The 11,723-nt window shown below is 38.1% G+C and overlaps 3 protein-coding genes across 5 annotated transcripts; 2 read left to right on the top strand and 1 right to left on the bottom strand.

The window, feature by feature from the left end:
* Positions 1-201: 201 nt before the first annotated feature.
* On the top strand, positions 202-2,972 carry fabp3 (fatty acid binding protein 3, muscle and heart). The gene is made up of 4 exons (XM_020932469.2): positions 202-389; positions 1,600-1,772; positions 2,366-2,467; positions 2,565-2,972. The coding sequence occupies exons 1-4, from the start codon at positions 317-319 to the stop codon at positions 2,616-2,618; spliced, it is 402 nt and encodes a 133-aa protein (XP_020788128.1). The 5' UTR covers positions 202-316; the 3' UTR covers positions 2,619-2,972.
* Positions 2,973-3,412: 440 nt separating this feature from the next.
* zcchc17 (zinc finger, CCHC domain containing 17) lies at positions 3,413-7,590 on the bottom strand. 3 transcript variants are annotated; one of them, XM_020932465.2, is made up of 7 exons: positions 7,531-7,590; positions 7,055-7,209; positions 5,571-5,671; positions 5,391-5,482; positions 5,226-5,326; positions 5,016-5,152; positions 3,413-4,832 (listed from the first exon to the last, which is right to left on the bottom strand). In XM_020932465.2, the coding sequence occupies exons 2-7, from the start codon at positions 7,191-7,193 to the stop codon at positions 4,671-4,673; spliced, it is 732 nt and encodes a 243-aa protein (XP_020788124.1). In that variant the 5' UTR covers positions 7,194-7,209; positions 7,531-7,590; the 3' UTR covers positions 3,413-4,670. The 3 variants fall into 3 exon arrangements, with proteins under 3 accessions (XP_020788124.1, XP_020788125.1, XP_020788123.1); XM_020932466.2 differs by lacking the exon at positions 7,531-7,590 and adding an exon at positions 7,384-7,524; XM_020932464.2 differs by lacking the exon at positions 7,531-7,590 and adding an exon at positions 7,389-7,524.
* A 68-nt stretch (positions 7,591-7,658) lies between these two features.
* snrnp40 (small nuclear ribonucleoprotein 40 (U5)) lies at positions 7,659-11,322 on the top strand. Its single transcript, XM_020932760.2, has 10 exons — positions 7,659-7,891; positions 8,296-8,425; positions 8,508-8,601; positions 8,892-9,057; positions 9,135-9,257; positions 9,364-9,484; positions 9,559-9,641; positions 10,550-10,611; positions 10,691-10,794; positions 11,025-11,322. Exons 1-10 carry the CDS (start codon positions 7,781-7,783, stop codon positions 11,072-11,074), a joined length of 1,044 nt encoding a protein of 347 aa, XP_020788419.1. The 5' UTR covers positions 7,659-7,780; the 3' UTR covers positions 11,075-11,322.
* Positions 11,323-11,723: the final 401 nt, after the last annotated feature.

Genomic DNA, 11,723 nt, shown 5'->3' with positions numbered 1-11,723 from the left:
GTGGACTGGATGATAGCAAAAACAGAAACTAATTGTAGTGTTTAACTGTAGCATAGTTGGGATTCTTGCAACAACAAGCAAACCATATGGTTCACATTGCATATCTGTCTTTGTCTGCATCTCCCCTTACTCCACCCTCCCCTGCTCTCTCTGCTCAGGCTGATGACATCACAAACAGCCGGTATAACTCCGCCAGTCAGAGCACAGCAGAGTCTCTGTGCTGACTCCTCCAAACTCCTCTGCCTCTGTCCCTCTGCGCTCACTGTCGCTCCTCTGCTTCTCTTTTACATTCACTCATCTCCTGTCTGCTGCAGAAATGGCCGAAGCTTTTGTTGGCACGTGGAACCTGAAGAGCAGCGAGAACTTTGATGAATACATGAAGGCGCTGGGTGAGTCCTCTGTTTCAATATGAGCATCTGGGTGAAAATAGATGGGGTTTTTTTCTGTTTCGGTTGGGTGCGCATGCGTGAGTCACCAAAAAGAGAGGATGTAGGGCTGCATATAGTGAGCACATGTAATTATTAGCTTGAGCACGAAACTGATCATCTAGTTTTCTACTAAGAAGGTCAGTCATAAGCAGCAAGAGAGAATAAATGAAGAGCAATGGATGAAAACTGTAGGGAGTGGAAAAAGGAAAGAGTGGTTGACCACATGGCCTGGTGGTGAACACGAGGGGAGGGGGGGGCGTCACTTCTTTCACAGCAGTGAGGAAAATCTCCCAGCCCCACTGGGAGCTGCTGTGATTGGTCAGAGCAGCACATTAACATACATACAAACCCTTGAGCAAATGTGGGTGACCTTAGCTGAAAGCTGTGTATTGTTAAAGGACTATGGGAGGAACTGAATATAAAGAATGACTCCCCATGCCAGGAAGCAGCCGCTGAGACTAATGGTGCTAAACAGTACTTAGAATTGTTAACTTTATTTAACTTTTAAACCACAACTTTACCAAACCATTTTAGAAATGACAAAATACTGCTTTATTAAAGTGCACTATAAACAAATTTTCCTAAACAACAATACAACATGTAGCAACGTTTAATGCAACTTTTGCATTGCAAGATAGGGCATGTGCTTTCACAGTGCATACAGAGGACATTCCTGCCTACTGACAACAAGGTTTATTGGCCATTGACTGTCACCATAGTAACACTGTGACCTCTCACCTCCATTACATTTGATCAATGAGCCCGTCTCGCAATGACAAGTGACTTCTTGTTCCAGTGTGGCGGTACACTTGGCTGGGGAGAAAAGTGAGCTTGTCAGGATATAAGATTTGGAAGGGGGTGTAGAATGTGGATCATCTTTACCAAATAGAAATTCATGCAAGCCTAATAGCTTTTATTTGTCAGGTCCAGACTGTAGGCAGGTGACTGTTAATGGGACAAAGAGTGTTTGAAGAATATGTTGCTAAGCTGGACAGAAGACAAATAGAGATTACAGAATGTCACATGAGACCTGGAGGGTATAAATACAGCAAGCTACTATTTTGTTTTTCCAAAACATGACACACTCCATTTAATAAACTAATTAAAGTACAAATTATCATTTTATTGTACTATGATTGCTACCTAGCAATAATGTTTTTTATTTCTTTAGGCGTGGGTTTTGCCACTCGTAAGATTGGCGGTATGACCAAACCCACCACCATCATTTCCCTGGATGGAGAACAAGTGACAGTGAAGACCCAAAGTTCTATCAAAAACACAGAACTCAGCTTCAAACTGGGCGAGGAGTTTGATGAGACCACTGCAGACGATAGGAAAGTTAAGGTAAAAAGCTGGAAGTGTCATGAATCATTATCTTGGTGGTAGAGTCATTGTGGCTTGGTCAGCTTTTTAGCCCATGGACAGACTTAAAACATATGGATTATTTAGGAGATGAGCATGACAGATGAAAGCAAACATCCAGGGATCATCTCATTTGCAGACTCTTAGTGTTTTTGTTGGGATCAGAGAGTTCAAGGGTTAGGGGACAAAGGTCAGTCCAAACTTACAAGCGGGAAAAAGACCCAAGGACTCAAGCTTATCAGTGCACTAACAAAGAGAGACTGCAGAGCTGTAGCCATTTTAACACTATGACTTTTAAATAATATAATATGACTTCTGTCTTCTGGATTTTCTCATTTTTCAATGAAAAAGATGATTTTTTTTTTTTTATCATGAAAGACCAGTTTCACATGGACATTATACTTGGACATTTCTGCTAACGCTAAAACATTTTCTGAGTTGTTTTATAGTGGTCTGCACATCTTGCAGAGTTGATAATGGCAACACTGCATGATGATGCATAGAGATATTAAGTAATGCAATTCTTCATTTGTATACACTCTGAATTTAATGTTGTTTTTAATGTTTTGCCACAGTCCGTAGTAAATATTGAAGATGGTAAGATGGTGCATATACAGAAATGGGACGAAAAAGAGACCAGCCTTGTCAGAGAGGTCAATGGAAATGCTCTCACACTGGTCAGTGCTATGGTTTTATTTTCCTGTATACCATAATTAGTGTTTGTATTTAGTTGTTTTTCTCCCTAAACTGACCACATTCTTCTTTCTTTTGCAGACACTGAAAATTGGAGATGTTGTTTCCCTACGTCATTATGAGAAAGCAGAGTGAAGTCCAATACTGAAGAGCCACAAAACACTCAACAAACTAACCCCTGCTTTCAGGACCACTTGGCTGAAATTAGGCCCTTGGTACATGTCATACAATCCCACCATTACACTGTCTCTTCAGTTACTGCTGCTGTGATTTCTCCCTATTTCCCTAGAACAGTTCATCTTTTACAAAACACTGCATAAATTCCAGTTCTTGTGTTGTTTTAAGCTTGAATGCTGTGTTCGCTTTTGTAATGGAATTGTGTTAAGCATGATGCCTGTATTAAACCTGGACAAATGTTCGTAATTTGATTATTGTGACAAGAAATAATCTGAATAAAAATGTCCACATGGTTGGATAATGTGTTACAAATGCTTTTTAAAATTATTTTAGAAAGATAAATTATCTCTGACTCAAATATGCAAGATAATGTATGCTTGAAGATTTTTCATCATTAAAGTAAAATGTACTGCTTGTAGTTCCACAATCCCTTTTAACACACTACACAATTAATGGCACATAATACATTATTTGCATCTTTTATCCCCATATTCAAAACACTGACAAATCAGAACTGTAGTGAATGTCTGTGTGTGGAGGCCTTCACCTTTGCCATGGATCAGTGAAGGGAAAGTGTCATCAGCTCCTCTCTTGGTACACCCTGGTGTTGTACTTGTACGAGTGTGTAACCTTCTATATTAGGCTCAGACCCTCCCACTGTGTGTACAGGTGTCATGTGTTGCTATCAGGCAGCCAAATGTAGAGCTCTTAAGGCCCAAAAAGAGGCTTTAAAAAGCAGGTCACACAAAGGACATCATTCATATGAATTTATTGAGAAAATGAAACAAACAACCAGTATGTAATTAAGACTGCAGATGCCAAAACCTTTTCTAAAGATTATATAGTTTCACTAAAATGTTACAGCACACCTTTAAGCTGCACTGTAAACACCAGGTTATGAACAAGAAGCAGAGAATACCAACCATCAACAGAAGTGCAGGTGGATTTGCTTCAGTACAAGGCCAGTTGTTTTATATACAAAGGCACTTGACACAAATGTCCTGAAACCTATTTCTTGGCATAAACTATCACAAGACCAAAGTCAAAAGGTGTGTGTGAAAAAAAAATTGTGTAGTGTAACATTTACAAGACTAGTAATAAGCTAAAGTCATCTTTGGTATGCTCTAGTCTGCAGCTGGAAACAATGTCACAATGCTTCATAAAAAAAACAAAAAACTAGGTCAAAGTAGCAGCAGAAACAAAAAAAATCAATCAGTGTTGGTGGTTAGGTTTTGTGTGAAAAAGGTTTTAGAAAAACTATTCTGTACTGCTAACATTTTCCTCACTGACCTGCCTAAAATCTGTTGTGTGTATCAGGTTTAATAGTTGTCCCCTGTGACACTGGAAAGAAACTGAATAAGACCCCCTCTAGAAGATAATAAATGTGTTTTTCACCTAACATTACAGAAATAACAAGTTTAGTCAGGGTAGAAATAGATCTTCAGTCTTTTTATCTATTACATAGTAAAAGCTTTCATTATTGGAATGCAACAAACATACAAGAACAAGATTACTCACTAAAGTTTAGCAAAAAATGAAAGATGTCTATCATTATCACAGGAGGTTCCTGTCAAACGTATTCATGTCACAATACATTTCCTGTAATTGCACTTAACTTCCTGTACGTAGGAGCATGCAAATTTACTAGTCACTGGAAGAATTCTTGATTATTGATTTCACTGAGCATATAATATGTGAGAGCCATAAACCATAACTGGTCTCCAAACGGGATAGCCACATGCTGCTATATTGCTTACCCCTCTCGAATTACAAATGATGATTGTACTCGACCCACTGGGAAAGGCAAAGGTTACTTCAGGAAAACAGGGAGCCACAGTTAGTAATTCTTTACAGTGCTGTTTTTTTTTTACCTGAAAGCCTTTGTGCTATAAATATACTAAGTCTAAAAAACAAAAACAAAAAAAAAAACTTTATGGTATTGGATGTTTAGTGACCATATTTTTTAAAATTGATGTGAAGTACCAGTTAACTATGAGTTAACTGTGTGTATCAGCTATGTCTGTGAGATTTGTGTTTCTTATGTTTTTTCTTCTTTCTGTCTTCTCTGTCGTGACACTGTCTCTTAGATTTGCATTCACTGCTGCTGTCACTGCCATTGTCACTCTCTAAGTCCTTTCGTTCCCTCTTCCTCTTCTTTTTCATTTTCTTTTCCTGAAAAAAAGTATACACGTGATGATTTTTCGAAGAATATGATAATACACAATTTATGATTGTATCATAATTCAAAAACGAATGGCTTCCGGTCATTGTCGTGATGCTTAAATTTGGCACACAGTAAAATTATTGACATGTTTAGGATAAATAAGTTATGACCACAAGTAATTTTATAATTACCTTCTTTTTCTTTCGTTTGTCAGTGTCATCCCTTGTTGCAGATGCAGAGGTCTGCTGTAATGGCTCTTCATCATCCTCTTCAGGCAGAAGTGCGTACTGCAAACCAGGTGCTGAGAAACAATCTTTTGTAAAGTGGCCTAAATCCAAGAATATTCTTTAATACCATGAGTATAAGATACATGAATTAAACGCACAATTAATATGTTATACCTTTACAACCACACTTTGAACAAGTTGTATTAAGTACAGCTTCCAGTGTGATTTTGTTTCTTGTACCATCTTTGAACTGTCTGCGTCTTCGTGCGTCCTGTCTACAAACACATATCATAATAAACCTGCTTTCTAACATTTGCTAAAAAAAAAACAAAAACATACTCAGCCATAACATTGTTGGGATCCAAGTCCCGGCCGGTGCCCTGATTGACAGCTTTCATGGAGAAAGATAACTTCACCTTTTCACCTTGAATCTGACAAAAAACAAACAACCGCAAGATGACTGTAAATATTTATTAATTATTGAGCGCAGTAAAAAGTTATGAATTAAATGTTTGTTACTTCTCTCCCAATGACTTTGATCCACACCTGCTCTCCCACATCCACAATCTCAGAAGCATTTTCAACTCGGGACGCTGACATTTCACTAATATGAACCAGTCCTGCACAACAAAGGGGACATTAATAAACATGTTTTATTTAATATTTTATGTAAATACTGTGTTATCATAATTATGCTCTGACGGTTGAAGATTGAGTCTATTTTATAGTTTAGTTGATTATGAAGCCCTGTTGGACACATACTGCCCTCCAGTGGTGAAGGAAATCACTTTTATATTGGATTCTCTGCACCTTGGTTTCTGGGTTGGTCTCTACTGCCTACTGATTGTGCTGAGTATTGTGATCATCTTTGCTGAAGTTTTAGAATAAAGTGTTCTATGATTACTATATATTTCAATGGTTGTGACTGATGATGATTGAGTTACAGATTGATTTTGACTTACATATAATGAAAAACCAAAATGCTGCTGAAAATTTGAATGTTGTAAAAAAGCTGAATACTGGGAAGTCATGGTGCCACAGCTTAATCAGCCAATTAACTGAAGACACCTGCAAATGTTTCCTGAGCTTTTAAATGGTCTCTCAGTCTGGGTCAGTGGGCTACACAATCACAGGAAGGCTGCTGACTGGAGAGATGTACAGAAAACACTGACACCCTCCATAAAGAGGGTAAGCCACAAAAGGTCAGTGCTAAAGAAGCTGGTTATTCAGTGTGCTGTAGTGAAGCATATTCATAAAAACTTGAAATAAAAAAATGTGGTAGGAAAAGGTGCACCAGTCACGCAGCCTTGAGAGGATTCTCAAGCAAAATCCATTCAAGAATTTGGGGGAACTTCACAAGGAGCGGACTAAGAACAGAGTTAAGAACCAATATGTACCTTTCACCTGGGCTGTGGAGAAAAAGAACTGGATTGTTACTCAGTGGTCCAAAGTCCTCTTTTCAGATGAAAGTAAATTTTGCATGTCAATTGGGAAGATGAGAGACACCAGACCCAGCAATGCAGATGAACTAAAGGCTACTATTAAAGCAACCTGGACTCCCATTACACCTGAGCAGTGCCACAGGGTGATCATCTCTATGCCATGGCACACTGATGCAGTAATTACTGCCAAAAAAGGTCCAACCAATTATTTAGTGCACGCATATATACATATATGTATATATATATATATATACACACACACACACATATATATATATATATACACACACACACATATATATATATATATATTACACAATTTTTTTATTATTTTTTTTTTAGACACAGCATTTTATTTTGGTTTTCATTATCTGTAAGCCACAATCATAAAAATTAAACTAATAAACTATATAAAATATATATATAAAATAAATATATAAATTAAAAGTTCACTCTCTGAAACGAGCCAAACCATTATTTCGGTTCCATTTAGTTAATGACGATATGTAACTAAGCTGTCACACAGCATAGTACTCTTCTCTATGCAGAAATGCCACTTACCCTGATTCTTGTACCCTGGAAGTCGAACAAATGCCCCATACGTTTGGACAGAGACCACTTCTCCTTTGGAAATGCTGAACATTGGAGGCAGACCATCGAGGCCAGAAGGCTCCGCTTTTGAGCCAACTCGATCCGACATTGTGACCCTAATTAAACTGTGGAGAACAGCGAATTAAAGATGATTATTGTGAATAAAAAGAAAGGTTGAGACAAGACAGGAATTTAGGCGAAAAATAATTAGAAATAATTGATTTTGATAGGTCCGCGGTTCACGGGCCAGTTAGTATTGAATTTGATCTAATGAATGTAAACAAATAATACAAACACACTTTACCCATCCGGCCTGTTACACCAAGACAACTAGCTTCCAGTCTAGTTTCACTAATGCGATTAACTTCACTTGTGGATCTATCAAAATTCTCAAATAACCTTTGCTTAAAAATTGGAATAACAGGGATTTAGAACGTTATTTTTACCTTAGCTAGCCACGGTGTTGCCTCAAAAACGCATCCGGTTCAACATAGAGTGAAAACATGAAAAGGAACCAATCAGAGCCCGAGTAGAGATCACTGACCAATCAGATGCCTCATATTACCGGAAGGGATTGCTTTCTGTTTTTTGTCTGTACGCTTCGCTCGCGTTCCTTGTCTTTCCTCAAAGAAACACGTCTAATATTTTAAACAAGAAGTAATTTTGGTCTGTAGAGTTTTCTGTCGGAGTACTAGTATGATTGATCCGAAGAAGAGAGCGGCGGACATGGCGATTGTCCCGACGGCAGTGAAACGGCCGAGGAACGAGCTTGTGGCTGCGGCTCAGTCTCAGCAGCTCATGGCCATGGTATGGTACTATTGCGCTACACATGAAAGCAGCAACTCGCAACCCACTGTGGGCATTTTTAGTGTAAAATGATCTTTTTATCACTTGCCTAGAGTAATTGACTTAAATGTACCCTGCAATGGCACACACAAAAAATGCAAGATTATTGGACCATGTTTGTCTGTGTATACAATGTACATTTCCAAACCAAAGCTGTTGCTTGTAGGTGAAAATTATGGCACTAGTTATACCTAACACATATCTGCGGACTCGTGGAAAATTTCACGTTGTCAAATCTGGCACATAATTTGTTTGTGACTTACAAAATATATAAAACCCCAAACAGCCCAGAGTTGTAAAATTATAATTTAGTATAGGTGTTTCTTTTTTTTAAACTAGTTTTTATTTAAGAATCGTCTCTTTAGGGGCCCCCTCGAACATCCAGTCTGCAGGCTCCCATCATGCTGATGTCTGGGCATGAGGGTGAAGTTTACTGCTGCAAGTTTCATCCAAATGGAGCTACCTTGGCTTCTTCAGGATTTGACAGGCTCATATGTAAGTTATGGTGCCAAGCTTAAATTGGGATTTACAAAGGAGGAACACTGATTTTAATAAACTTGTTGTTCTCTTGTTTTAGTAATGTGGAATGTTTATGGAGATTGTGAAAATTATGCCACTTTGAAAGGACACAGTGGGGCAGTGATGGAGCTGCACTACAACACAGATGGCAGGTATGGCTGAACGCACTTCTACGTAGTTCTACTAATCCCCCAGTAGCTCAGCACCAACTGTGGAGAGTGAATAAATAATTATGACTAGAATAAGGAACTTTGAGAAGCTTGAAGTGCCATATACAAAAGAGAAATTACTGTTTTATTCATTTGCTTGAGTTTACTTTTTACCAAATGTAACCTTATACCTTAAAAGTTTAAAAGAAATGATTGCTGTTGCTAATGGCTACTACCTACTAATTCTTTTGTAGCACAAAAAGAAAGCTGACAGAATTTTGTTTTCTCTGTAGCATGCTGTTTTCTGCCAGCACAGACAAGACTGTCGGTGTGTGGGACAGTGAAACTGGGGAGAGAATCAAACGCCTGAAGGGCCATACCTCTTTTGTAAACACATGCTACCCAGCCCGCCGTGGGCCTCAACTGGTCTGCACCGGCAGTGACGATGGTACAGTCAAGGTGAGATTGGCATTTCTGCACAGTGCATTTTATCTAAAAGAACTTTGTAATATTCACTTTTTTGGGTCAATTTACAGCTCTGGGATGTCCGTAAAAAAGGAGCGATCCACACTTTCCAGAATACCTACCAAGTATTGGCTGTCACGTTTAATGACACCAGTGATCAAATCATGTCTGGAGGCATTGACAATGAAATTAAGGTACAGCAGAACTAAGTACGAAACATGTTTGTCATAATATCCAGCCACAACTTTGGCTCCTTATTTAGGTAAGGTAATCACAATACAATGTATATTATCTTGACAGGTGTGGGACCTCAGACAGAATAAACTGATCTATACGATGCACGGTCATGGTGATTCAATCACAGGGCTCAGCTTGAGCTCAGAAGGCTCTTACCTCCTGTCCAACTCCATGGACAACACAGGTGTTTTACTTGAATCTTACAGATATCACCTAAATGCCTTTTTCTATGTTTAAATCTATTTTCTTTTATTGCAGTCCGTATTTGGGATGTGAGGCCATTTGCACCTAAAGAGAGATGTGTTAAAATTTTCCAGGGAAACCTTCACAACTTTGAAAAGGTATACTGCAGCCTTCACCACCTTGTGATATCATGTGGTAATACAGGAAGGCCTCTACTGTGTTTTTAAACTCTGTACACTTTCACTAGAATCAATTGCTACTATACTAAACTAAAGGTAAAAGGCAGCTGTTAAATTGAAAACTACCACTTCATGACATCACAAGGTGAAACACAGCATTTTGAGCTTGGGAGATGTAGACAGGCTTATAAACCAGGATTACTGAAATATATGTGAATGAAACAATACACAACTCTGGGTTTTTGAGGAGGTAACAACACAATAACATGGCTTAAAGTTTTCTATAGTTTTTTCAGTTTTCTATAATGTAGGACCTTTTTAAATACATGATGTGTGTTCACTGACTGATGAACAGTATACTTTGTAATCATTTCACTTTCTTATTGTGGATGGACATTTTTATTGCAATTTATTTCTTGCAAATTATTTTTAAAAAGATATATATAATGCATTAGCTTTTGTTTTGCTTTTGTTATACATTTCAGTGTAATCGAAAACTTTGCTTTTGCTTTTGCTTTGACAAAATGCTTTTGTCACTTTTTGAGTACATGCTCAATAGAAACATGCCATGTTCAGTATATTCAGTTTTGTTTTCCATCTTTTAATTTGATATTCACAAACTGTCCCTTATTTACCTGCAAGTCACAGTCCTCCTTTTGTACTTTGATTGTTTTGTCGTAAAGTGGACAGCTGTTTTGCTTCTGGCAGTATATATGCCTGTTGTCATCTAAGGTAGCATGACATTGCTTTTCACCCTCACTTGACTTTTCCGTCTCCCTCTGCTGTTTTTGTAATAGATATAGGCTCATGTTTCATCTCATTAAGGCACATACACTTTACTTGTGTCGTGTTGCTAACTCATTATCCAACATCTGTTCCTGTCTCAGAATTTGTTGAGATGCTCCTGGTCAAATGATGGCAGTAAGATAGCTGCAGGCTCGGCTGACCGGTAAGCAGAGAATGAGGAAAGGGTTCCTGGTAATTGTTTTTGTGTTAATGGAAAAAAAAAACTTTCTCATCACTATCAGATTTGTGTATATATGGGACACCACATCACGAAGAATCCTTTACAAACTGCCAGGGCATGCCGGTTCTGTTAATGAAGTGGTCTTTCACCCAGAGGAACCTATTGGTGAGTAAAACTAGGCTCCAGGCTCAAATTACCCCATAAAATAAAAGTGGTGACATTTGAATACTGGACAAACTGGTTGATTTATGAGCACTTTAAGAAACACAATGCAGGGCTGATTGTATTGTATTTGTAGGCGAAAGTGCACAGGAATGTTCTGTTATTTTGTTGTATAAGATATTGGTATTGGTTGATTTGCAGTGTAGTCATCTTCCTGTTTTGTCTTCCCACAGTGCTGTCTGGTGCCAGTGACAAGCGGCTGTACATGGGAGAGATCCAGTAAAGTGTGTGTTCAAGGTTGTGTGAGTGCGTGTATGTGTGTGCCCTAAAATGAGAGCATCCTGCCTTGAAGTCAACTGGGTGTTGTTCAGCTGCACAGCAAAAGCCTCTGTAATTTGTAAGCCCTAGTTTGTCATACAAGAACCTCAGGATATGTGTTTGATGTTTATTTAGCTCTGTCACAACAGCATCCAGATAACCTTTTTTTAAAAATGCTTTTGCTGACTTTTTAATAAAAATGATTATACAGTATTGTGTTTTGTGAGTGGTATTTTATTACTTGCACTAGATACACTTTTACACATATTTAGTTACACATTTCTTGTGTAACTAAATAGAATATTTTGATAATTCATTGCCAAAAACGAATACTTAGACTATTTTTTTATTTTTTCCCCACTAGGATTACTAACCTTTTCACCGTTTTAATTGTAGTTAAAAGCTCTTGAGGTATTAACCTCTCTTTAATACGCTATTGATTATCTTTGCCTTGGAGAATAGACAGCGGTCATTATTATCTACTTATTCAATCAGAGATAGCTGCTTTGGTGAGCCTGCTCTTCTGTACTATTGCTAAGGCCTATTAAAAGGACAGTTGTGGGCTTGTTAAACTTTGAGTAACCTCAGGCTGCCTGCTTGCTCCATTTCTGTGA

This window comes from Boleophthalmus pectinirostris, unplaced genomic scaffold, assembly GCF_026225935.1.
Source record: "Boleophthalmus pectinirostris isolate CB_2022bp ecotype Guang Dong unplaced genomic scaffold, ASM2622593v1 HiC_scaffold_21, whole genome shotgun sequence".
NCBI lineage: Eukaryota > Metazoa > Chordata > Actinopteri > Gobiiformes > Gobiidae > Boleophthalmus > Boleophthalmus pectinirostris.
This window is presented reverse-complemented; position numbering and strand designations above follow the sequence as displayed.

Coding starts and splice junctions, on each gene's coding strand:
- snrnp40 (XM_020932760.2), top strand. CDS start 7,781: ATGATTGATCCGAAGAAGAGAGCGGCGGACATGGCGATTGTCCCGACG. Junction 7,892..8,295: donor CTCAGCAGCTCATGGCCATG/GTATGGTACTAT, acceptor TCGTCTCTTTAG/GGGCCCCCTCGAACATCCAG. Junction 9,485..9,558: donor CAACTCCATGGACAACACAG/GTGTTTTACTTG, acceptor CTTTTATTGCAG/TCCGTATTTGGGATGTGAGG.
- zcchc17 (XM_020932465.2), bottom strand. CDS start 7,193: ATGTCGGATCGAGTTGGCTCAAAAGCGGAGCCTTCTGGCCTCGATGGT. Junction 5,672..7,054: donor TCCAGGGTACAAGAATCAGG/GTAAGTGGCATT, acceptor TTTGTTGTGCAG/GACTGGTTCATATTAGTGAA. Junction 4,833..5,015: donor ACAAACGAAAGAAAAAGAAG/GTAATTATAAAA, acceptor ACTTTTTTTCAG/GAAAAGAAAATGAAAAAGAA.
- fabp3 (XM_020932469.2), top strand. CDS start 317: ATGGCCGAAGCTTTTGTTGGCACGTGGAACCTGAAGAGCAGCGAGAAC. Junction 390..1,599: donor TGAATACATGAAGGCGCTGG/GTGAGTCCTCTG, acceptor TTATTTCTTTAG/GCGTGGGTTTTGCCACTCGT. Junction 2,468..2,564: donor ATGGAAATGCTCTCACACTG/GTCAGTGCTATG, acceptor TTTCTTTTGCAG/ACACTGAAAATTGGAGATGT.